We start from the raw sequence: 26,752 nt of genomic DNA, 5'->3' as shown, positions 1-26,752 counted from the left end.
CTGCAGAGAGAAACTCGTGCTTCCTACATCTCAAGTGGCTCCCAGGGACAAAAAGGGTTTTCTTCCACATCAAACATGCATGTCTCCCCTTCACTAATCACTCTCTCTTCTAGTGCACATTTATCGTGCCAATTGTGAGTGAAAACCCTGAAGGGGTGTCCCAAACATGTCCCCTGCCATATGGCAGGGTAACAAAGCTGTGCAGGGGCTTGGTGCACACACAGGTATTTCTCCCCCACCCCTTATGTCTCTATGACTACTGGTGGTGTTCAGCTATCAACAGCAATGTCGGGGAAGGGGAGAGATTTCTTGCCCTCATTTTGGCATGTAACGATTCAGCATTCCTTCTCCCACCTTCCTAGAGCATATGAGATGCTACCAAGGGGAAAAGGATGTCCCTGTAAATACACTGGGTGATTAACCAGAGGAAGTTCTTTCAACAACTCCAAAGCAGAACCCATTGCCTACCCCAGCAACGACGACTGATCTCATGCAACACAACATCACAAGAAGAGACGATGTCTTGAGCAGTTTCATCCTATGGACCAGCCACCTCTCCCACAGATGGCTGTAGTTTCCAGTTATACGAAATTAGAGACAGAACTAAACTCACTTTAATGTGAGGGGTACTGTTACAACCCCTTGATTTGTATCGGTGGTATTTATTTCATCCTCTTGAGTGCAGGATGCTCTCAGACACAAATGTGAGAAGTAGGGACACACCTCTCTCCACAGGAACAATGGCCAACTGAGAAGCCCAACCCACACCACAACCCCAGCAGCTGGGAAGAGAGAGGGCCGTGGGATTCCTAGCATAGCGCTGTAGTGTCCCTGCATCCTACACAGAGGTTTCTTAAGGGGTTCTGGCTAATAGGTGTCTGATCAGTTGGAAGCCACTCTGGTTGCTGGAAAGGAGGAGGAGGAGAAGGAGATCTTTCCCTCACTGCTTCTTGCATCCTGGCTCCTGCATATGGGGTGGCAGCATCACATAGGTCCACCTTTAGTAGATTGCCTTGCAAGCATAATGAAAGCTTAGATTCTGCAGAAATTGCTGGCCTCTGTCCTACCACTCTCACAGGAAAGTTTCCCACTCCTCAGTGGCAAGGAGCCAAGAAGAACATCCAAGACCTCACACACTTATTTCTTAGACAAGCAATCCCACTGAAGCCACACTTGGGTATGGGTTACAGGCCCATGCCCCATTACTCTTCTATCCAAGCTTGTACTAAGATACCTGAGACACATTATCGCTATTGAACAGCCGACCCCAGAACCAGCTCCTCCCCCAGCCTCACCCCCACCCCAAGGAAGTTCAGTGCTGGCTTTCATCAGTACAGACTCCAGCTAGCATTAAAGCCTTGAGGAGCTAACAACTTTGGGATGATTAGAAGTCCTGACTGCATTTAAACGATGCAACAGTTGTGCTGTTCCTAACCTGAGTCAGCTGCCCAGGTGTTTTAATTACTCACCATCTGAATAGCTCTTTCTGCCTGTGCAGACTACTATGAAGCCACAAGATTCATTGCACCCCATTCTATGGGAGTAACGTACATAAAACAAAAATGACACTAGGACTGGCTGAGAAGAGGGCCAGAATCCTGGAGGTGCAAGGGTGGCATAAAGCTACATTTGTCCTTTCCCTACCACTTCTTCCCCAGCCTGTTCCTCCTGAGGATCCACCTCAGAATTGGAGGCCAGGAGTCTGTCAGAGACACTGAGCAGTCAGAGCTAGGCAGCACCATGGAGGATCTACAGTTCTCAGTGTAGTGGAACAATCCACCTCTCCCAACATTACACACACATAGCCTGAAAACCGACAGCCAGCCCAACCCAAAATCCTATTACAGTGGCCACATCCACTGTTTCCTTTGGCAGCAGGTGAAGCATTCCAGTTAGTCTCTGGGTGTAAAAACCCTCCCAGTACCTAACCTAGACCTCTACTTAAATTTCATACCATGGCTACAGGTTCTTCTTCCTGCACATGGAAAAGGTCCCAGCCCAGATTTTGGTGGGACCCCAGCAGGTATTTGCATATTGTGATCAGGTCTCCTCACAGGGAGCAGGGTGAACGTAGCACTAACCCCAGCAGGTTTGTTTCCATGCTTATTTGAGCTGAGCAGCTCAGCACACAAAAAGGATTTTTTTTTCCAAATATGTCTTTTAACTAGCTTTTACTCACCCCCATTGAGCTGCTCTTCTCTTCCTGTATCCAGCTGTTTACTAGGGTTCAGGGGCTAGATTCAGACTGGTATAAACAGGTGCAACTGCTCCAAAGTCAAGTGAGCAGCAGCTATTTACACCAAGGATAATTTTACACTGTTTACATGGATTTTAATGAGACTATTTGTTCCATTGAGTTGGGTAAACAAGATTTGGTCCCAGGTCTGACTTTGAACAATAAAATCCAAGTTGTAACCCCTAAATCAACTTTCAACTAAATCAACAGTTTACAGAAGACCTGGATGAACCACTTAGTGGGCTTGGAGGACTGTGTTTAAACTTTATACAGGTATCTGATTACAAAGAACTCGGGCCTTATTTTGCTTTAAATCCTAGTGTCTCTCTCTCTCTCTCTCTCTCTCTTTTTAAACTTCATTAATAGACTGTGTCAGACTGAATTCATTGGGGCAAATTCAGGCCATTGTAACTGACATTGTATATTATGTGCATTTTTAATCTCATAGATCTTAACACACACATATAACCGGGCTGACACGTGGCTTCTTTTTCATTAGGGAAAAGATGATGGCACACCAACATGTATTGCTATACATTCAACTGCTTTGGGCATTTCACAGACAGCTCCTAAATTATGTGCAGATACATAGCGCAAAGAGGAGATTATTTATTTATTTTGCTATGACTCATTGTAGAGCCAAATCCCCCTCTGCCTCTTATTTTGTGTCAGTCAATTGCTTTTAAGATCAGCACAACCAACTGGCAGGGAACACAAAAAAAGAGGGATTCAAAACACGGGCTTGTGGAGCAATTCCACACAGATCTGTTATTGGCATGATGAGCAGCTCCGTCAGGTCGATCTGTGTAAAATGGTAAGAGAACAAAGGAAATAGAGGTCTACCCCTCCCACATTAGGAGCTGATTAAATGCGGGCTGTTACACATATGCACTTTACAGATAAAGTGGGTCTAACTGTACTTCTTCATTCAACAGTTACTTAATTCCCTTTCCCAGATCCACTAATCTCATAGGAGTTTAAACTAGGAATAAACCAGCCACAGGACAGCCAACAAAGCCATAAACCTGTAGCATGTCAGTCAGCAGCATGGAGAGGATTTGTGATAAGATCCATCACAACAATCCACAGCACATCATCATTAGAAGAGTAAAGTTATGGGGCCAAGTCCTGTTTACTGTACTCACGTGAGTAAATCAAGCAGGATTTGATCTATTGTATATTACACATATCTATACAAAATAGTTTATTTGTAATAAGAACTTGAAAAAAAATTCCCCTCAAGCCCTACAACCTTAAGTTCTTTTTAAAACAAATCCAAACTCAGCAGTGTCTGCTAAGAATCCCCTTTCAAAGGACAGTTACATTCACATGACAGCATCAAAGAGAGTGCTTGAGAAATCCTCTCTGTCTGCTCCAACATCATAACAATGGTCCAGCTGATTTAGAATCATAGAAGATTAGGATTGGAAGAGACCTCAGGAGGTCATCCAGTCCAACCCCCTGCTCAAAGCAGGACCAACCCCAACTCAATCAGCCCAGACAGGGTTTTATCAAGCGGGGCCTTAAAAACCTCTGAGGATGGAGATTCTATCCCCTTCCTAGGTAACCCATTCCAGTGATTCACCACCCCCCTAATGAAATAGTTTTTCCTAATATCCAACCTACACCTCCCCCACTGCAACTTGAGACCATTGCTCCTTGTTCTGTCATCTGCCACCACTGAGAACAGCCGAGCTCCATCCTCTTTGAAATCCCCCTTCAGGTAGTTGAAGGCTGCTATCAAATCCCCCCTCACTCTTCTCTTCTGCAGACTAAATAAGCCCAGTTCCTTCAGCCTCTCCTCATAAATTATGAGCCTCAGTGCCCTTATTTTTGTTGCCCTCCGCTGGACTCTCTCCAATTTGTTCACAAGCTTTCTGTAGTGGGGGCCCCAAAACTGGATGCAATACTCCAGATGTGGCCTCAACAGTGCCAAATAGAGGGGAATAATCACTTCCCTCGATCTGCTGGCAATGCTCCTACTAATGCAGCCCAATATGCTGTTAGCCTTCTTGGCAACAAGGGCACACTGCTGAAACATATCTACCTTCTTGTCCACTGTAATCCCCAGGTCCTTTTCTGTAGAACTGCTGCTTAGCCAGTTGGTCCCCAGCCTGTAGCAGTGCATGGGATTCTTCCATCCTAAGCGCAGGACTTGTTGATCCTCATCAGATTTATTTTGGCCTAATCGTCCAGTTTGTCTAGTTCACTCTGGACCCTATCCCTACCCTCCAGCGTATCTACCTCTCCCCACAGCTTAGTGTCATCCGCAAACTTGCTGAGGTTGCAATCCATCCCATCATCCAGATCATTAATAAAGATCTGGAACAAAACCGACTCCAGGAGAGACCCCTGTGACATTCTGCTTGATACTGGCAGCCAACTAGACATCGAGCCGTTGATCACTACCCGTTGAGCCCGACAATCTAGCCAGCTTTCTATCCACCTCATAGTTCATTCATCCAATCCATATTTTTTTAACTTGCTGGCAAGAATACTGTGGGAGACTGTGTCAAAAGCTTTGCTAAAGTCAAGGTATATTACGTCCACCGCTTTCCCCATATCCACAGAGCTAGTTATCTCATTATAGAAGGCAATCAGGTTGGTCAGGCATGACTTGCCCTTAGTGAATCCATGTTGACTGTTCTTAATCACCTTCCTCTCCTCCAAGTGCTTCAAAATGGATTCCTTGAGGACCTGCTCCATGATTTTTCTGGGGACTGAAGTGAGGCTGACTGGTCTGTAGTTCCCCCGATTCTTCTTCTTCCCTTTTTTAAAGACGGGCACTATATTTGCCTTTTTCCAATTGTCCGGGACCTCCCCCAATCGCCACAAGTTTTCAAAGACAATGGCCAGTTGCTCTGCAATCACATCAGCCAACTCCCTCAGCACCCTCAGATGCATTGCATCCGGCCCCATGGACTTGTGCATGTTCAGCTTTTCTAAATAGTCCTTAAACGGTTCTTTTACCTCTGAGGGCTGCTCACCTCCTCCCCATACTGTGCTGCCCAGTACAGCAGCCTGGGAACTTACCTTGTCTGTGAAGACCGAGGTTAAAAAAAAAAAAAAAAAAAAAAAAAAAAGCATTGAGTGCTTCAGCTTTTTTCCACATCATCTGTCACTAGGTTGCCTCCCCATTCAGTAAGGGTCCCACACTTTCCCTACCTTCTTGTTGCTAACATACCTGTAGAAACTCTTCTTGTTACCCTTCACATCCCTTGCTAGCTGCAACTCCAATTGCACTTTGGGCTTCCTGATTACACCCCTGCATGCTCGAGCAATATTTTTATACTCCTCCCTAGTCATCTGTCCAAGTTTCCACTGCTTGTAAGCTTCCTTTTTGTGTTTAAGCTCACCAAAGATTTCTCTGTTAAGCCAAGCTGGTCATCTGCCATATTTGCTATTCTTTCTGCACATCGGGATGGTTTGTTCCTGTGCCCTCAATAAGGCTTCTTTAAAATACAGCCAGCTCTCCCAGAGTCCTTTCCCCCTCCCAGGTGATCCTGACTATCAGTTCCCTGAGGGAGTCAAGGTCTGCTTTTCTGAAGTCCGAGGTTTGTATTCTGCTGCTCTCCTTTCTTCCTTTTGTCAGGATCCTGCACTTGACCATCTCAAGTTTGCCACCCACTTCTACTTCCCCTACCAAGTCTTCTCTTTTTGTGAGCAGCAGGTCAAGAGGAGCACGGCCCCTAGTTGGTTCCTCCAGCACTTGCACCAGGAAGTTGTCCTCAACACTCTCCAAAAACTTCCTGGATTGTCTGTGCACTGCTTTATTGCTCTCCCAGCAGATGTCAGGGTGATTGAATTCCCCCATGAGAACCAGGGCCTGTGATCTGGAAACTTCTGTTAGTTGTCAGAAGAAAGTCTCGTCTACCTCATCCTTCTGATCTGGTGGTCTATAGCAGACGCCCACCACGACATCACCCTTGTTGCTTTCGTCTCTAAACTTAACCCAAAGACTCTCAACAGGTTTTTCTCCAGTTTCATACTTGAGCTCTGAGCAATCATACCGCTCTCTTACATACAGTGCAACTTCTCCAAGTTTAATTAAACTTGGCAGCAGGACAGGTTTGGGCTCAGAAGACAAATGTTACAAGTTTGAGCCTGAAGCAGTTTCAAAGATAAGTAAAATTTGTGGGGGGGACGGTGTTAAAAAGAGATTAGAGGAGCAGTGGAAATACCATAGACTGTCCATTGTCTCTCATCTAAAATAAAATAAGTCATCAAAGCCATTGTACTAGGGTCAGTGAAATCTGCTGTTTCCCCAACATCCAGAAAAGGATGCTCTAGTGGGTCAGACACTGAACTCAAGAGCCCTGGACTCAGTTCCCAGCTCAGCCACTGACTTCTTTGGACAAGTCACTTACTGTACCACTGACTTCTTTGGACAAGACACTTACTATACCATGTACCTCTGCTTCCCAACTGCAAACCAGGGTTAACCCTGACCTACCTCACAGGCATGTTGTTATGAGGATAAATGCAACTAACTAAGCATTCCAACACTGTGTACTTAGAGAGAATGGCAAGGTAAGAGAAAGTTAGTGCCTTTAGGTCTGATCCTATAAGCATTCCACCTGGGTAATGCTCATGGAAGGCAATGGGAGTGCTATGCCCAGAGGGCTTAGCTCATAAAGATGACCACAAAGGGGGGGAAATGGAGTTACACTAACAGAAAATCATCATGACTCAGACCCCCCTAATGTCTGATATACTTACAATCAAAGAACAAAGGGCCAGAGCCTACTTACACCGGGGTGGGGGGGAGGGAAATATTAGGGGAAGATTTTCTACTGAATTTAAGGGGAGAAAGCATGAGCCTTAAAGCCTTCATGTGCCTAAGTATAAACAAAAGAGAGAAAGCTTTATGACTTGAGGTCTTGGGGGTGAATTTAAAACAGCAGAGATATGTGAGAAAACTGAACAGAGGGCTTCCAATGACCAGCATTTGTCTGACCAAAAGAAAAAAAATAAAACCCAATAGAGGGTTATTTTTCAGTCTGCCCAGTGCTAGAAATCAGTCTTGCACACACGAGTCTGCAATTATTAGTGCCACTGTTAACCCACCCAGCTACAATACATTCATCAGCACCGACAAATGAGACTGATGAAGAGGAGAAAAAAAATCTAAAGTGGCAACTTAAACACACTTCTGCCTAAAATCTTTTTACCTCCGATTGTTGTAAGAAATACCTAAGATTACTGTAAAATGGGGTAATGGTGCTTGCCTCCTTTGTAAAGCACTTTGAGCTGTACCGATGGAAAGGTTTAAGTAAGAGCTAGGTATTCATTAGTAGCGCAAATGAAATAAACTAGAGAGAAAAAAATTCTGTATTTTATCTTTGTGCATTTGACAGCACTTGGTTTCAGTTTCATCATTTCCTCTGGACAGTCAGCCAGTTTTGTTTGTGAGAGTCTTTCAGACAGCACTAAGGGGGACAAAAACAAAGGGAAAAATGGGATTATAAAGCCTCCCCAAAAAGAGCAGGGAGCTCAGGCGCAGTTAGCATGAATCAGAAGTTACAGTTCACATGCATCACAAGTTGCATTATCAGTTCACGTTCTGGAATGTTATTCATCCAGGGCTTCTGCTAATTTTTAAACAATATGAATACACAGTACAGGAGATAAAGGTTTTGGCAGTAGCAAGAGCCCAAGCAGTTCCACTGCGGTGCTGGCATGGTACTGGAGGCTCAGTGACTCCTATGAGGCATCTTATTTGCTCAGCTAGGGTTGGAAGTTTGAGCTACTGGTCTTCAGATTGGCAGGCAGCACAAAGTCATCAACACACTGCCCAGGCACTGTTCTGGGCAGTGACTGTGGGGAAGTTTTAAAGATTGTGTGTAAAATAAACTCCACACTCTTGCTCTCACACACACACAACTCACATTATTTGGATTGTGAGCTCTTTGGGGGCAGGGACCATCTCATCATTGACCAAGCTTGTGAGGCCCTCTAGTTAACTTGATGGCATTTCTCCTCCTGTCTGCCAGGCTGAACGCTGCAGCTGACCATATTTCCAGGGTATGTTGGAGACATCAGAGGGCAGAACCCTACATATTTGGGAGACAATGGAAAGCCAAAAAGGGGAAGAGGGGGGACATCCAGAGCTGTGGAGTAGATGCTCAGCCAGCAGGGGGAGTCAGGGAGAGGCACGAGGCGGTTTCATTCCTTTCTCCCTCCTAGTGTGCTGTGGCATCAATGCCTGCTTTGTGGTGGGGGAAGAGGGGCACCAATGCATCTGCCCTTCCCTTCCCTTCCAGTCCAGTGAGGAAGAAAGGTACATTTCAGGGGGGAGGCACCAGAGACACACACAGAGCCCCTGGCATGGTGGGGAGGAGGAACTGGGTAGGGTGGGGTAGAACAGACCCCTTGTGATGTGACAGAAGGGGGAATGGAGGGGAAGAACAAAGGACTTTGGCATCAGGGAGCAGCTGAAGGGAGGTGGCAGAGCAGCCCAGCAATAAGGGGGCTGGGGGGTGCACACAAGGAGCTTGTGGGGGAAGAGAGGGATGGAAGGACCTGTTGGTGTGTGCAAGGAGCTCGCCCTAGTTCTAGGTATATGCAGGTGCTCTACAGAGTGTAGGCTGGGAAACCCTTGTGATTTAAACACCTAAAAATCTGGAGATCAATGAGTCTGTCAAAACTTTTCCTACACCAAATCCCCAGTACCCAGCTGGTTTCTCTAAAGGGGAGCTTATAATGGGCACATGGAGAGGCTCTTAGCAGCTTTTGCGAAACAGAATGTTCTTAGTGCTGGGCAACATGGAGTGATACAGCAGGGCCAGAGGGCAGCAGGAGAGTGATCAAATGGGAGGTATAAGCGCCCCAGGATGATCAGAGCCTTATTCTTTGTGGACTGAGGAGAGGTTACTACAGGCTAATTAGAGCACTTGGCACCAATTAAGGCCCAGACAGAGACCTAATTAAAAAAAACCTTGCTTCAGTCAGACAGGAGAAGGGAAAGAGAGCTGACTGTAGTTTGGAAGAGTACTGTTGTTGACCAGAGGATCAGAGGATCAGGGGAAGGGAAGCCCTGCTCAAGCAGAGCAGAGGGACTCCCCAGGTACGGAGGACCAAGAGAAATCCTGCCCAAAGGGAGAGAGGGCAAGAAGCCCAAGAATAGGGGCTGAGGCTGGGGGAGAGGCGCCTCTCCCCACTGTGCCGCAGCCCCGGGGCTGGGGGAGTTAAGAGCGCAGTCCTTGGGGGCCTTCTGCGTGGCCGCACAGGCATGCACCTTAGAGGGAACTTAGGCCCTGACCCATCACACGAAGGAAAAGTGCGGGACCCACCATAATAGCGTCGGCCATTTGCCACAACCTCAGTGCTGGAGAGCTACTGAAATGCTGCCCTTCGAGCAGACTGTAAAACTTAAGTACAGCAGCTTTAACGACCACTGGTTCTCTCAATCTACAATCAGGGTTTAGTTACTGACATTACAAAGGAGTTGACATAGGAGAGCTAAAATACTGGCACACAAGAGTCTCAGTCCGTGAGCCACTTAGAATTGCCGGTCTGATTTTCCTTTTAAGAACAAAGTTTTAATACATTTGTGCTATTGAAAATGCTTGTGTATTTTGTTCAATAACCCAGCACCCAAGAGGCTAGCTACTCCAGTGGGTAATGCTACACGCCAGGCAGGGGAAGCAAGTCCTTGTGAAAAAGCTTTAATGAAATATTCCAAGGTGGGGAGAGAGACATGGAAAGCTAGTCTTTTAGTTACGGTACTGAACTGAAAGTGCTGAGTTCAGTTCCTGGCTTTGCCACAGGCCTTCTGTGCAACACTGAACTCACTTAACCAATCAGTGCCTCAGTTTCCCCACCTGTAAAATGGGGGTAATACTTCCTACTTCACAGGGAGCTGCAGCCACATTAATGTGTGCGCAGCTCTCAGATACTTTGGTGATAAGTGTAGCTCCATTTGTGATAGCACTAGTGTAGACAGGACCTTGCTGATTTTACCACCATATTGTCCAGCCCTGCACAGAGCAGGTCTTAAAATCACATCTTCCTCTGTCACCTTCCTGCACCTCCCAAAATATCAACCGCTGGCTAGGAAATTTAGTCCTCTAACACAAGTACATTTTTCATGCCCTGAATGGTGGCATCATCAGGCTTCAGACTCAACAACCCACTGATGAAGGAAGGCAGATTGCTCTTCACTAAGAGCTTTTTTTTGTTATTTGTTTTTTTGATTTTTGCATTTTCAGTAACATTTCCACTTTTGGAAAGTCTTCACAACTTTACCTGAAAGGGAAAGTTATACTATGCTCCTTACAACTGATTAGCCATTTTAAAGTTTTAAGATCCAAAAAAAAGAGTAGCATTGAAAAAGTTATTTTCAGAAACAAACTAAAACAAAAGGTAGTTTGGCTCAGTGGCAGGTGTTCAACCAGGGCATCAAGCCAGATTTTCAAGGTTTTATATTATGCAATCCCTGCCTGCATCTCCTCCTCCATTTCCCCACTAATTGCACCAGCCTGGATACAACTCCAACACAAACATTTTACACCCTTCCACACTGGCCAAGCCTCCACCCCTGCATTTTACTCACACTGCTAGCAGGACCCACTTCTACAGAAATCTGTTTTACAAGAAAACCAAGAACCAAAACCCCAAATACGACAACTTGAGCCACTGAGAGACATACATCTCTCAGCCGGTGGTCGTCCTGACTCCTATTAGCCCGGCGTGGTGTCATAGCCTCACTTCTCTAGCCAGCCCATGTTTAGATCATGAACTCTTTGGACCTGGGAACCATCTTTTTGGGGTGTGTGAAAGGACATAGCACCTAGAACACTTGAGAGTGCTATAAAATAATCAATAGCTCACCTACATGTGCGCACACACTCTTCCACTACTTCGGCATCAGCCCTGAGAAGCCTATCACCAAGTCAGCCTACTTTGCTAAGTTTCCTTCATTGTTAGAGTAGAGAATCAAAACATAAAAGAAAGGGAATTTAGCTCCCTCCTGCTAAAGGATTGTTGGAGTCAGATTTGGCAACTCTAGCTTGGAGATAGTACTGGGGTGGATTCCAACAGCATCTGGCACGTGAGAGACTGAGAGACGGGAACACATTCCCACCTGGGCAAAGGAGCAGAACTCGCAGAGCCTTTTCCTGTGGAATTAGCGGCTTTCCAGCCACTGCAAAGGGTGGGGAGGGTAGGGTAGGGGAGGAGAGGTCTGCAGACCAGACTGTTGCCCAGATCTTTTCCTCACCGGCAGTGGCCAGGGACCATTCCGCTTACAGGGGCAGCACCCCAACACCCCTGTCTGCACAATCCCCACCAAGTACACACGGGGCAGCCTTCCCGAGGCTCCCACTCTGAGCTAATCCCCCAAGTACCCACAGGGGCCCCTCTCTGCACCAGCCCCCCTCATACCCACAACCCCCCGACACCTCCCCTCTGTACCAACCCCCCCCCACAGCCTCCCCAACACCCCCTTTCTGCACCAATCCCCCAAGTACAAGGGAAGCTCCCCGATGCCCCCTCTCTGCACCTGCCCACCCCATCCCCTCTCTTGCACCAGCCACCCGCACACCCCCAACACCCCTTTCTGTACCTCACTCCGGGAAGCCCCCTCTGCCCCGCCCCACACACCTGCCCCCCGCAGCCCAGGGGCCGGGAGGGTGCCGGGCCCAGCGGGTCCCTACCCGAGAGATGGTGAGCGGCTGCTCGAAGTCCTTGCCTCCCACCAGGCGGAAGCCCCAGGGGCCCGGGCCCTGCAGGGCGACGCGGTGGCTGCTCATTCCGGCGGCGGCGGCTGCTCGGGCCGAGCCGGGACTCTGCTCCGATGGAACCGGCTGCCCCGCCCCTGGGCGGGCTCAAGCCCCGCCCGGCCCCCAGCGCCGCGGAGAGGGGCGCTGCCTGCTGCCGGGGGTGGCCCCAGCCCAGCCCGTACCTGGGCCCCACCGCTGGGCCAGCTGACCACCGAGAACCCAGCCCGTGCTGCACAGCGGGCCCGCCCCAAGCTGCGCTAAACGCACCAGTCAGGTACCCCCGAAATCATGAGACCCGAAAGAAATAAACGGCGGGGGGCTTGGCCTGCTGGCTTTTGTCAGCCTTTAGATTTCACAGCTTAAAGGAATGACGGCTAGAAACTTTTTGGTTTTTTTTTAAGGGAAGCCGTAATTCTCATAAAATCACCTGAGCTGTAGCTTTAAGAGAGACGCCAAATATCAAGAGACTTGCAATGAGGGTTGGCCACACTTACTGTGTGGAGGTGCTAATGCAGTGGTGATCTGGCCATTACCAGGGGTTGACTGTTTGAAAAAATGTCAGTATATTTACTAGCAGCCTCTACAAATATGGTCATAAATGAGCAATGTTTAATACCACTAGCTTGACTAAAAGAGCAAAGTACATTTGGCGGTGCAGTGTCTTTCTTTTTATGAGTCACATCAGCATAGTACACTTACCAGCTCTCAAAATTCAGTCATTCCCTCTCCATAGTGTAAACTTAGCAAGGTTACGGTACAGCCCACTGCTCTGTTTCCATTATAGAGCTTAAGGGTATACTTTGTATTTCTGATGCTGCCCCATAAAATAAGTGGCATCCAATACAAATATGTCTTGTACAGGAATTCTTTCACTTTAACAGCCCTTGTGTAGAGTTAGCTGGAACTAGACCTAGCACAGGACCGTGGTAACTCTTCAATTTACCACAACGTTTTGTATATTATTACACTGTGTTACATAAAAAGCCTTGACTTTATTCAAGCCCCTTCTTGTAAAAATTACAGGCCATATCGTCCAATGGTGTAAATAGGTTGAAAAAATAGTGCTTTGCTGGTTTACATAACCTTATTATTTGATCCTGCATTTTTATTTCAAGCTCAACGCTAGTACTGTATCAAGATTCTGGCTTTTCTCAAAGCCAGGAATAAAAATGATTCTCGACCCAGGCACAATTTTCCATATATGTTTGCCCATAAAATGTGGAGACTGTTGAAAGTCTAGACAACACAGTAGGGGCTCAATCCCATGGCACTTACTCATGCGAGCCCCAATGAGCTGTGTAATTTGGCCTCTATTCTGATAGCATCTTCCACACACACTGTGCCCCAAATATTTCACAGAGGAAGAGAAAAATTAAGAGGTGTAGGCCAAGGAGAAAAGAAACATTTTGCAGATGAACTAAGAACATATATCAGGGGGTAGCCGTGTTAGTCTGTATCTACAAAAACAACAAGGAGTCTGGTATCTGTTAGGCTTTAAGGTGCCACCAGACTCCTTGTTGTTTTTGTAAGAACATATAGCATCAGTACTTATTTCTATTGTGGCAGTGGTTTGGGACTCCAGAAGAAGGATTGGGACCCTTATACTTCCAAAGGGATGCAGCTGAAGAGCAGAAACAGAGAGAAAAAAAGATAACCCCCATTTCTTGTAATGATGTTCAATTCATACTAAGAAGATGGCTTAGGTCTAAGCATCAAGACTGAATGAACCAGTGTACTGGATAATGGCTCGCTTTCTGTGTTGGCAGCACCATATGGTGAGCTCTGATGGCAAAAATATAGGCTTGTTCCCAAAGTTGCGGGTGACACAGTGGGCACAGGGCACAGAATTCCCTCACTGCCTTATCCCCTAAAAATTGATAAGCTGATTTAAAGATAAAAGCCTCTTGAGTAAGGAATGTAGGACTGAGCCCATAACTGGAGAACGAGCCTCTCAGTCATCTTTTTTCTTCCTGCTCCATTGCTCTCCCTAGACCTAAGCCAAATGTCTAGTCACACTTCCTTTTCCTTCCTGGCAAGTCATATTAACTAGTACTTGCCAGCATGCCATATCTATCAGTGCTGACTAATGCCTGCGTGCCACATGGTCTGGATTTTACAACAGGAACAGTACAGCAGTATATTAAGCTACACAACTAACTAGACAAACAGGAACAGAAAACCTGACGTATGTGCACTAAGGACATGTTAATTCTACCATTCACCTGGCAATCAGGAAGCTGCAGTGATCTAGCCACCGTAAAGTTTACAGGTCTTCCTTTCACTTTGTCACCTTAGGCTATGTCCACACTGCATTGTAACCTGGACTTACAATTGCTGGACCCAGATCTCAAAGCCGTGCTAACACGTCCACACCGCACTGCACAAGCCTTCTGATTCAGGTCAGCAGCTTGAACTTCAGCCACACTGCCAAACGATAGGGCTTGGACCCCTGTCCCAATGGTATTTGGGCTTGGACCCATCCCCCCCCAGCAGCATCTTAGGACCAAGGTCCTGAGTGATTGCTGACCCAAGTCTGCCTGATTTGTATGTGGCTGGAAGGGGGCTTGGGCTCAAAGCTGAGTCAGATCCCAGGCTTAGTGTGCAGTGTAGCCAGACCCTCAGTGACACGGCAGAGTGCCTGCTAGAAATGCCAGGAAATACAATAACCAAATCAATGCCGCACTAATGCAGTGTTAGCGTTTAGCCTTGGGGATCATTATATTGCTTTAATCAAATGCTCAACAATAATACACTAAGCAATATGAAATCTTAATACAAGACTGCAACAAGAATAAGCAGAGGGTGGCCTGTCTGCAACCACATGCCAGGCAATCAGGCAGGTATTGCATATGAATTTTTGCAAAAAGGATATTGGCACATGAAAAAAGCCTGACACTGACTGCCTCAAACCTCTCTCCCCTGTCAAGAATTTTTGGTTGAGGGCATGGGATTGGGGTGAGGGCCATAGCGGCCTCCCTCACTTCCTATATACTAATGATTAACATGTGGAAGCGGAACAAGGTAAGCAAGATGACACAAAATCAAAGGGGCAAAATTAAAAGGCAAATGCAATGCCCCAGTTAATCAGCTGCCAGCTGGCTCTTCATGCTGTTGGCACAAGGTCTTCCATGCTCTGACAGCTGCATTATGGCTACACATTCCAAAACAACCGCTACTCTTGCTTCAAGGGCAAGAGCCCCAGGGCATTAAGTAGCTGGATGTGTATCCCGTATTTGTCCAACACTGATAGAGACTAGCTGGGCAAAGCATCAAATGAGGGATTCAGCCTTGTTTTCATCAAGAACAACAATGTCAGAAGGAAGGATGGTCCAGTGGATGTGGGAGACCATCCTGTGTAACCATGGGCAAGTCCCTTAGTCCAGCCCAGGCCTTACCAGGGACTGAGGGGTTGTGAGGATAAACTCCATTGACGATTGTGCAGCGCTGAGGTATTACGGCGCTGAGGACCAAGTAAGTCAGCCGAGCAGTTCTAGTGCCTGGCACTTGGAAATGAAGCTGCTAAATCTCCACATTATGATTTGTATTAACGCCTAGCGGCCCAAACAAGGACCAAGCCCCGCCTTGTGCTGTGGTGTTAAAAGTCCTCAGCAGCCTGCACAGCGGAGGGCTAGTGGCTGCTTTTGCAAAGTAAGCTTCTTGTTTCTGCAGGTCAGAATCAGAGCAACCAGGCCTTGGTTACCTCTAAAGTGGCATCGGTCCCTTCCAGAGATGTAAAAGCCTGACCCCTAGTGGTTGTACCTAAGACCTGCAATACACGGTGTCACTAAATGAGTAATGGGCAAGCAGCCTAGGGGGATGTCTACACTGCAATTAGCCATCCACAGCTGGCCCATACCAGCTGACTTGGACCCAGGGGACTTGGCCCATTAAAGGAGCTGTTTAATTGCTCCAGCCTGAGCTCTGACTACTTCAGCAGGGAAAGGAGCGTTCTCTCTCCCTATGCATCTGGCTCTCTGAGCCAGTGCCCATTGAAGGCAGTGGAAGGATTTCTGTAAACTCCACCAGTCAGTTGACTGGAGCCCTGCTGTCATAAGGTTTTGGCCATGAAAGAGAGTTATGCATGCACATCTGTAGGCGGGATATACCTCTGACAAGCTCTCAGATCTCACAGCCAGGCTGTTCTTTCTTTCAGAGGCCATCATCAATGGTGGTGACATATGGTTCAATCTTGTCAGTAACCTTTTCTAGTACTGGGGCCTCACAGATTCAGCCATTGCAGGCTTGACCTGTGAGCGGTTCTCTGTTTTCTTTGGTCTGCAATTGTACGTCTGGCAGCTGCCAGCATGCATTCAATTAAAGCTGCATCTCTGTAAGTGACCGGTCTGGTGTTACTGCGACATCCTGTCCAGGTGCAGTGGGGTGACAAAACAGGTACCCAATTACGATGCCAGGTTTTGTCATTGGTTTTCAAGTTTGTGGCCGAACTTTGTGGCAACTACTCAGTCTGTGTTACTTCTTCTTGGGCTTTTGATGAGAGGTGAGTGTCTTATCAGTTACAATTCTGTCCCATCGAGGGAACTGCTGTTTAAACACATAAGCCAAGCCATTAAAATGTCTGCCGAGAAGAGGTGGTTTAAAAGTGATTGGCAAGGGGCTATTTTTAAATAAGGTTTGTGCCCTTTTGTATTTCTTTATTGTATATTATGGAAGTCCTAAAAGGGGTCTTCCCTCCCCTCCCCCACAAAACAAGCTCAGCTTTGTGTCTTACTTTCAACATACCAAAGGTGGAAAGTCGGTCTTTCCTAGTTTTGCTGGAGGCTTTTGGGGGTGTGGTCTCCAATCTGTATAGAGAACTGTTATCCCTTTAATGTGAGGGCAGGGGTTCCATCTTTAGCCAAGACATCATTTCCTCCAAATGTTCTGTAGCCACCAGAGTTAAAACAGGTGTTAAACAAAAAACAGAGTTTAAGCGATCTGACTAACAGGCCTGTCCCCTCTCAGTTGCGTTCAGTCTCTTGGGATGACACAATTGCAGCAGTTCTCCAGTCTGCTGCAGCGTTCCACTGTAAAGACGACTAGAATTTTTAATGTAAAAAACAAGCAGAAAAAAAATAAATGTAAGCGGGGGAATGGTCCCGCTATTGTGGGGAACTTTCCTGGCTTCTGCACTACCCCGGTGAAGTGGGCTAGCGAAAGGATCTGAGTCCTCGCTCCCACTTCCTTTACCCAGAGGCCTCCCTGCCCTTGAGGGCTCCCCTTCCACTCTCCTGTTTGGCAGAGTCCTCATAAACCCCGACAAGGCTGGGCCCAGGATTCCTGGGGGGCTCAACCCCCAACTCTGCTGTGTTCACCCAGGACAGGGGCTAGGGTGTCCCCACTCCGGGGTACTCTCTCTGCACTGGGCACCTCCCTGACCCACTGATCATTTCATACAATTTAAAGCAAATACAAGTTGTTTAATTAACAATTAATTTTAAAAAAGAATAAGGAAAAATAGGAAAGGTTAAAGGAAAATACATCACCCTGCTCTGTGGCAGGGAACATTACAAACAGTGTCTCTGGAACGTCAGGGCAGTTCACAGTCTGTTCCTTGTAGGTCCCAGGCCTCCTTCTCAGGCCCTGGCTGTGCTGCAGAGACGCTGTGGGTTGGACACTTGCTCTGGCGGTGGCCACACGCTCTCAGGCTCTAGGTGGTAGGACCCTTTTTCCCAGCGTCGCCCCTGCCTGGTCGGGGTTATGATCCCCCTCCAAGTCTGGCCTGCAAAGCCTCTTGGCTGAGGCGTCTCCCTGTGCTGGGCCCACTGCCCAGGGTCCCCCTCACTCTCCCCAGCTGCTCACCGCACCCAGCTCCAGACTCCCCCAGCCCCAGCTCCACTCTGCCTCGGCACGGCTGCTGCTGCTGCTGCTGCTCTGCCTTCAGCTCCCTGGACTGCTTCTCTGGCCGCTCTGGTTGCTGCAGCTCTCCTCCCAGGGCAGGTCTGCTCTCTCTGGGCTGTGCTCTGGCTTTGGGGCTGCAGCTCTGCTTCCAGCAGCTTACCTTGGGCCCCTGCTCTCTCCTTAACTCGGCCCCACTCTGTCTGACTCAGGCAATTCCAGTTCACACGGAGGACGGGACCCCCCTGGCCTCCTGACTCTCTGATTAGCCTGCCCGCCCTGTCAATCAGGCTGATCTGGAGCATTGGCCTCTCCCCATTGTTCCTGGGGACTGTCAGTCTCAGGCTCCTGATTTGCCATCGACCCTTCCCCTTTTAGTGCTGGGAGCTAGCCAACCAAAACACCCCCACTGAATGTTAGTAAGGGGGCAACAGTCCCCTTACATAAAGAAACCCCAACCCTGTCAGGCCTGCTTTATCATCAATAAAGGGCACAAACCTAAGCATTTCTGGCCTTTGCAGGTCACCTTTAAGGCCAGATCATTGGGTTACTGGTATCTTTGCCCACAGCTGGTTGCAGCAGAGAATCTGAGGCAGAGATTCTGTCAATCTGCCTGGGGAGAGTGGGGCTACCAAGCTTGGTAGGAGCAGTGGTGATTGAGGAGAAAACAAGACACTGTCATGGGGGCATGCTAGGCAGAGCCCAAGGGTTTCTCTGGGGAGGGGAGAGTCTATGCTAAAGGACCAGGTAGGAGGGGTCCTGAAATGGATGGAGCTGTCCCCCTGTAGCCTTAATCCATGCACACCTCCCTATACCCTGCTCTTCAGTGGCTGGACTCTGTGCTGCTTGGATCTAGTTCCAGCTCTGCTTTCTGTGGCCAGTGATTCCCCACATTATGCCATTTGCTCTTCGGTAGAACCCTTCCTTAAGTCCCATGGGGATTTCTGCTTAAAACCTCATGATATGATAGTGCCCTTAATTCACATCTGTCTAGCATTTAAAACCCTTTGAGCTACTTAGGTGGTCATTTAGCAAGTGAGCCTTTGCCACTGGTGCTGCAGCTGGTGTTCTCAGCCTAGAGCTCTGATCTTGCAGCTGAATGTCCCGGGCAGATATCCACCGCCACTTGGGGTACATCTACACAGCCCAGGTGGGTTGGCTGAGTGGGGCTCGCACTAGCGCTCTAACAATAGCTCTATAGCCAGCACGGTGAAGTTGCAGCTCAGACTCTGAAGCTTAGGGACTGGGGGGGGAGAGGGGTGGGGCTTCAGAGCCCAAGATCCAGCCCGAGCCACAACTTCAACGGGCTGCCTACGTAGCTCTATGTAGAGCTCTAGTATGAGCCCCGCTAGCTCTGGGAGGCTCCCTGCTGTGGGCATTAGAGACATATCCCCTAGCAGGGCTTTGTCTGAGCACAAGGGTCTACCCTGGGCAGAGGCCCTGAGTCGCCATGGCACTTAGGCCCAGATGTTTCAAGGCCAGGGCCGTCCCTAGCCATTTGGGTGCCATGCACAGCTTCCTTGCGGGGGGGGGGGGGGGGGCTGTGTAGAGCCCCAGGCCTCCCCTCCCAGGGTCTGGGAGGCAGGAACTGTGGGGGCCACTTTTGGGGGCCCCACAGGCCCAGAGTATTAGCCCGCTCCGCTTCCCTCGCCCCAGCCCCAGCCGTGTCGCACGGGTGAGGGGACTTGGGGAGAGGGATCCCCCCACACTCACCGGCAGCGGCACGGGAAGCAGAGCAGCCCGGCCCCAGCCCGCTCTACTCCACCAGCTCCCAGCCGCAGCGCTCCGCTTCTTGCCGCCGGTGAGGGCCGGAGGCGGTCCTTTCCCCAACCCGAGCGACATGGCTGGGGCTGGGGCAAGGGAAGCGGAGCGGGCTGGGGCCGCATCTATCCACTTCCCGCCGCTGGTGAGTGCAGGGGGCGATCCTTTCCCCGCACTCACCGGCGGCGGGAAGCGGAGCGCCGCGGCTGGGAGCTGGCGGAGTAGAGCAGGCTGGGGCCGGGTTGCTCTGCTTCCCGCCGCTGCCGGTGAGTGCAGGGTCACTGGGGGAAGAGGTGGAATGGGGGAGGAGCAGGGGGGGAAGGGTAAGAGGCAGGGCAGAGGGAGTTGTCCGGGTCCCCACACCCCCCTAGGGACGGCCCTGCCCCTTGCACTGGGGGCCGGCCGAGGGATAGGGCTGGTCGCCAGGACTGGTGCTGCCACGTATGCAGCACACAGCTGCCTAGGGCACCATGAAATTTGGGGCAATTTAGTGCCCCAAATTTCATGGTGCCCTACGCATCTGCGTATGCCTAAGGATGGCCCTGTTCAAGGCATTTCAGCGCTGAGCATCACTGCGCCTGATTGAAGAGACTAAGGCTCATTTTCAAAAGGCCAAAATTCCATTGACAGTCAATGGCCACACAGCAACTCCCAGTAAACTTCAGTAAATAACTTGTACCAGGACCAAAGGAGTAATTCAGCCCTTCAATTTATTGTCAAATCGTCATCCACTGCAATAAGGAACCAAAATCAACACAAAAATAAATTGCGGTTTGTGTGTGTATATAACTAAAAATGGCAACAGCAACAAAAATAAACCTTTAAATGAGCTGGTTATATACAGTCAATATCATCATGTTACTTTGTTGGCTAGATTAATTAGGTGTGATCCAGTCCTAGCAATAGGTCTAAACATTGCTGCAGATAACAAGAATGCAACTCAAAAGCAGAAAATCAAAAACCATAAATAAGATAAGGATTGAAGTTACCCCCACTCCTGCACAAAAATATAATGGTGCTTTGTGTTGTATTTGTATCGGGTTTAGAGTGGATATTTTGTGCTAAAACTCTTCATGTGAACTTACATAGAATTCCTTCATTTAAATAAAAATGAGAAAAAAAAAACCTTTCATAACTGCCTTTTTTCCCCCTTTCATTCAATTTGTTTAAATTATTTTTTTCTATACAAGGTAAGTACATTGTCTGTACAAAGTTAAATATACATATTTACAATCATACTTCCAAAGCACTTTGAGTCTTCTCTTCCGTTGATCTCAGCGAAAGATAAGTGTTTTTAAACCCAGGAGTATGGCTAATTTATCAAAATGTATTGCAAGTCATGCTAACAGTTAGTTAGTTGCAGTTACTGTTAATCAGTTTGTATAAAAGCATCGGCATAAAAATAGGCATTTTCTATTATTAAATATGGCAGATGCCAAAATAGCAATCTTAACTTTTGCTATTTGTACTGGAAATGTAGGAAGCAATCTGATGCAACTGGTTTTATCTATACTTTTTTCTTTTTGAAACAGAATTTCTATCAAAAAGAGCATTTATTTTTGATTTACAAGCAAGTTTGTGGGCAAGCCGTGTTTTTTCAAAAAAGTACAAATATATGCAGCTGGTAATAGCTGTATAAACACAGCTTTACAAATTGGTTTGCCTTGCTAGTTTCATTAGGAGACAGCCTAATCAAGAACCACCACCACCAAAAAAAAAAAGCAAGCTCAGTAATATTTTGCTAGCATCTATCCGAATCTCTATGATAGAATACCAGGAAAAAATAAAGTCTTTATTGCAAAGAGTATACTTCAAAATGTGTGCTGTCGTTCAGCACAACATTTAGGGGGAAAACAGCCATGGGATTTGCAAACAGGATCTGTGCCCCCTAAATTTTCCATTATTTTTGTTCCATTTTTGTAAAATTTGGGTTGATTCCTCGTGGAAACTGTGACCCTGTTCATTTCTATGCACACAATATGCTCACCCATATACACACACACACACACAGAAAAACCTGCAGGGGTGGATATTATGAAGCAGAATATTACCAAAGTTGAGGGGTTTTTTTTGGCTGATTGCTCTGGATTAAACTGTCAGTTCAAAGCCCCTCCCCATATGATAGAGTGCTACCTAGTCTAATCACATAAACCGTTCTCTGCCGGCCATGTACGCTAAGGTGCACATCACGAAGAAATAATTGAGAATGAAAGTGGGAGGCAGAGTGAAAATTACCTTGCAGATGGGGGTAATCTCAGAGAAGGCCTCCCTCAGTTATAGAGAGGGAGCAGCTGCAGAGCTGCATGTTGCCTCAATGCATTACAGTTCCCACTGCTTTTTCTCTCACACAAGCAAAACCTATCACACACTCTATTCTGCTGCTTCCCCCAACTCTGTCTCAGAGGTAAGTACTCAATGAAAAGCATGAAAACTAAGCTCTGAGCTCAGAACTCAGAGCTACAAAGGCAGCATTGTAAACTAGAAACTTTGTCTCTTTCCTTCAGCAAACAAAAACAGTAAGCCCAGCATCACCCAGATCCAGGCCTGCACATTCAACCCAGAACTGTACCACATAACCACATCCCCATTCCACTTCTCATCTCTCATTTATTACATTAATAAATTCTCTGATTTCAAAGGTCTTTGCTACTTAAATGTTGTCCGGTAAACAATACTAATCAGCGTTGCGGGTGCATGATTGTTTTAGAGGTACAGCAGTTTCACATAGTTGCCTGGGAAAGTGCCAAACTGTCTTGTTCTCCGAGACATACCTGTTGGGAAAGAAAATAAGAATGAAATTGAATAAGATGGAGCTACAGGGGAAGGTGACTGGGATTTGAAAGAGAAAGAGCAGCCTGCTTTGTTTGTAAGCCAGGCTGGGTACAAATCATTGTTCTTGGCAACGCAAGAGAAGAGGGGTCCTGGTCAAAAATTCTGTTGTTCCTGAATAGAATTAACTGAAATAACTGTCACTAACTGCACTCATTTTGTTTTTTAATTTTAATACAGCAATTGTAGTGCTGGATTGACAGGGCTGTAGTCTGGGGACCAGACTGTGATCTTTGCTACATCCATTTAAATCAGCTGAAATCAATGGAGTGATTTGCCCAGGTGTGATGGAGAGCACAATCTGGGCCTGTGTCCTCAGAATACAATCGGGCCAGGCTTCCATGTGCTTTGAACCCACAGATGGGCCTGACGTCCAAAGAGCTCATCTCCCATTGCATTGCTTACGGCCAGACTTACAAAAGAACTCAGCACCCAGTGTACTTAGCTCTTTGGAAAATCTGGCCTGGGCAGCATACACACAGGTTTCATAGTGTGCCTCAGCCCTGCTCTGGAGGGAAGCCCTGCTAGGAAAGAGATGGGCCCTCAAGCCTCTCAGGGTATGTCTACACTTGGAGCTGTGGGTGTGAGGAGGAGGAGACATAACCATGGCTAGCTCTCGAGATAGCGTGCTAAAACAGAGCACAGCTGCGGCAGCACGAGCGGCTGTCCTGAGTGTGTCTCCATCAGGGGTGCTAGGAAAATACTCAGCTGCTAGTCCCTCCCCCCACTCGCACTGCTGCGCTGCACTCCATTTCTAGCACGCTAGCTCAGTGAGAGCTTGGCAGGTATGTATCCTCGAACTGCCAATCACGCCCCAGCTTGACACGTGCACATACCCGTGGTCTGTGACCCATTCAGCTCTTGGCATCTCCGCTAAGGCTGCTACCAGGCATGCCAGCTACCATCCCTTTTGGAAATGTGCAGTGCATTGGTGTATTCCTTTTTTCTGCTTAAATGAGAGTCATAATCACCAGCTACTCCCCTACTCATCTACCAAACCCTTTCCTTCAAATCCTTCTTTAAAATCCGTTTCTCCCAGCAATCCCCCCTCATTAACACTCCCTTCCTGCTCAGCCCTTCCCCTGGGACTTGGCTTGTTCAGAGCAAGCTCCCTGAGCCAGGGAAAGTGTGTATGAAGTGCAGTGCAGCCCTGCAGCACTGTATCAGTGTGGCAGAACAATTAGAGATGGCTGATTTTCTTCCTTCGAGACTTTTCTTTGATGAAAAATGGCCCTTTTAGGAAACTTAATTTTGCAAAAAGCTTTTTTTTTTTTTTTTTTTTTTTTTTTTAACATTTTCTGCTTTCTTTAAAAAAAATAGAAATTTCAAATTTTGGAAATTTGATTTTCTGGATTGTAGGGTTATTATTTTATTTATTTATTTTATGTTTATCTCCCCTCAACATATTTCTTTTTCACACACACACCCCTTCCCCAGTTTTCCTTTCGTCGTCTCTGCAACATGTCAAAGCTTCCTCAACATTGGAAAAATTCCAGAGTGGCTAAAGAAAAACTGACATTCTGTAATTATTACACCTTTCCAAAACTGGGGAAATTTTGAAAAGTTACAGAGTAGCAAGAGGAAAAATGAGAAAATTAAAAAGTTGGTGGGAAAAACCCATCTGCCTGGATATCATTCTTGTATTGTTCTCAGTGGAAAAAATATGGGAAGAGAGGAAATTAAAAATGTTTCAAAAATATTTCATGAAAATTTTTGGGAAAACCCCCCAAAACATTGTTCCATTTTGAAGCAATTTCCAAATTTTGAAATTTTCCACAATTTATTCCCCATTTTTGATTACCTGTAATAATAATATTAGTACTAAACATATGATGCACTCACCCACAAACCAGCCATCATCGCATTTCTCCATGACATCTACAATATCTCCGTCTCTTAGCTCCAGCTCATCGTCGTTCTGGGGAATATAGCTGTACAGGGCTTGGTAGCTAAGTCTAAAGCCGAGGGAGGGAGAGAGATGTTACAAATTATACAGTGAACTCTGCTGACATCCAATCACATCCAATACACACTACAGTTTGAAAAGCTACCACGTCTATTGTATGTCCTATTATGGAGTCCAAAACCAATTGTAAACAACCTGTGCTGCTAAAGCAGGGCTAGGCATTGTCACACGAACACAGGAGCAATAGTACAGCTGCACTGCAAGGAGCATCCCAGAGAAGGAACTGGGATTAGGAAGCCACAACTTCCTCTTTGTTCCACCCTTGCTCCCAGGGAGTACTGCTGGTAGAACCAAGACTCCACCATTCCCCACCTCCTCCTAAGTCTGGGTACATCCACTTCTGCCCTGGGCAGAACGGGTGTTCATTTGCTTGCTCAGGCCTCTAGTCATATTTCATTGCACACTGAGTGTCCTGGCGCCTGACTGAAATGCCTTTGAGACAGGTTCGCTTTGTACACTGCAACTGTTTGAAGGAGAGGAGTATAGACAGGAGAAATCAGGGACCAAATTCTGCTGAGATACACACATGCGACTCCACTGCAACCAAGATGGAGCCTGCGGGTTTGGAGATGAAGCTGACCCAAGCCCCTGGCTCTCAGCAGCCCCTGGAGCTTTGGGTGAAGTTTGGCTCCAGTTCCCAGCCTTGCGGCTCAGCCCTATCTCTCCTTGGGAGTGAAATCAGTGCTGGCGAAAGATGCCAAACATCCAGCCCTGGAGACTCTAGTCCTCAAGTTCTCCAGAGACTAGGCTAGTGGGAAGCACAAGCTCCGTTGATGCTGCCCCACCAATGGACTTCAATCACAAATGTTTATCAAGGAGTTAGAAAGCAGTTTTGGCTGAGAGTTTCAAAGCCATCTAGGGGATTTAGACACACAGTTCCCATTAATGTTAATGGAAGTTATGTGTTTAAATGCCCTAGGTCAGAGGTTCTCAACCAGGGGTACGTGTACCTCTAGGGGTATGCAGAGGTCTTCCAGGGGGTACTCCACTCATCTAAAACAGTGTTTCTCAACCTGGGGGTGGCAGCCCCCAGAGGGTTGCCAACTTTGGTTGGATGAATTCCTGGAGATTTCATCTCATGACATTAATCTTTTAAAGATTAATCTTTAATTCCTGGAGACTCCAGGACAATCCTGGAGGGTTGGCAACCCTAGTCCCCAGGGTGGTCATGGGATGGGTTTAGGGGGATCACAAGTGCAGGGCTGGCATTAGGGGGTGGCAAGTAGGGCAACTGCTTGGGGCCCCGCACCACAGGGGGCCCTGCAAAGCTAAGTTACATGCTTCAGCCCCACCACCTGGGGCTCAGGCTTCAGCCAAGGCTCGCAAGTGAAAAACAAGCTCAAGTATCACACTGAAATGTAAGTACAATATTTATATTCCAATCGATTTATTTTATAATTGTATGGTAAAAATGAGAAAGTCAGCAATGTTTCGGTACTAGTGTGCTGTGACACTTTCGTGGTTTTATATCTGATTTTGTAAGCATGTAGTTTTTAAATGAGGTGAAATTTGGGGTATGTAAGACAAATCAGCCTCCTGAAAGGGGAACAGTCGTCTGGAAAGGTTGAGAACTACTGCCCTAGGCAGCTCTGGCAATCTCAGCATTAGTTGCTAAGCCCAGTCAGTCCTTGGTTTCTCTGTGGACACTGCCAACAAAGGGCCTATTGAGGCCAATGTAAAAGTGGCTATATTGTGCTGTGAACAACTAGCCACCTAGGAGCTACTGTGAACCCACCAACTCATTTCCTATGAGCCAGATGGTAGGCACCAATATGGGCTGCATTTGAACCAGAGACCTTGAGGAGAAAGTAGCAGGTTACTTAATCTAATTCCCTGCACTAGAAGTCCCACCAGGAAATGATACTTTCTATGCATTTAGCACCAAATTGTCCACTCTAATTAACCATGTCCCACCCACCATCTGCCTTGTGTCACACTTCTCTTGCCCTCATCCCTCTTTATCTGTGCAACATCTATCTTAGGGGCTGATCCTGCAGTCACTCATTGCTGGGCTTGCTGTCATGAGTCCTACACCCTGTAGGAAGTATATGCAGGAGTGTGACTCTTAATTGTGAGATCTCTCGAGCAGCAGCTGGGAACCTGATTCAGATCCTGTGTATGTATGATAAACTGAACATTTACCCTGTGCTAATTTCCATTATGCTTTGAAGGACTGTATTACTTTACAAGCTTCCTCAAGCACTTCTTTCTGTCTCCATTCATTGGCGTGATGGGCCCGATTCTCGCTGCTTTGCTCCTTGGGTAGTTTTTTACCCCTGTGCAAAGCACTACCCACTCAGGATGCTCGTGCTCCCATTTCTACACAGGTGAAAATGACTTCACAAGGCAGTGAAGAATCAGGCCCTCTGGCCAAAAACTTGGGACACAAGTTTTCCCCTCCAT

General features: G+C 47.3%; 2 protein-coding genes across 4 annotated transcripts in view; both read right to left on the bottom strand.

Moving 5' to 3' along the window:
- Positions 1 to 12,001, bottom strand: part of PDLIM1 (PDZ and LIM domain 1) — a 99,837-nt gene extending 87,836 nt beyond the window's left edge. For all 3 annotated transcript variants that reach the window (XM_065407515.1, XM_065407513.1, XM_065407516.1), the window contains exon 1: positions 11,893 to 12,001. In XM_065407515.1, the coding sequence (XP_065263587.1) occupies positions 11,893 to 11,988 (96 nt within the window). In that variant the 5' untranslated portion in view covers positions 11,989 to 12,001. The remainder of the gene's footprint in view (positions 1 to 11,892) is intronic.
- Positions 12,002 to 22,257: 10,256 nt separating this feature from the next.
- SORBS1 (sorbin and SH3 domain containing 1) overlaps positions 22,258 to 26,752 on the bottom strand; it is a 139,259-nt gene continuing 134,764 nt past the window's right edge. The window contains exons 36-37 of the mRNA XM_065408217.1: positions 24,226 to 24,338; positions 22,258 to 22,325 (exon numbers count right to left, since the gene is read on the bottom strand). Of these exons, the coding sequence (XP_065264289.1) occupies positions 22,258 to 22,325; positions 24,226 to 24,338 (181 nt within the window). The remainder of the gene's footprint in view (positions 22,326 to 24,225; positions 24,339 to 26,752) is intronic.

Source organism: Emys orbicularis, chromosome 7 (genome assembly GCF_028017835.1).
Source record: "Emys orbicularis isolate rEmyOrb1 chromosome 7, rEmyOrb1.hap1, whole genome shotgun sequence".
In the NCBI taxonomy this organism is placed as follows: domain Eukaryota; kingdom Metazoa; phylum Chordata; order Testudines; family Emydidae; genus Emys; species Emys orbicularis.
This window is presented reverse-complemented; position numbering and strand designations above follow the sequence as displayed.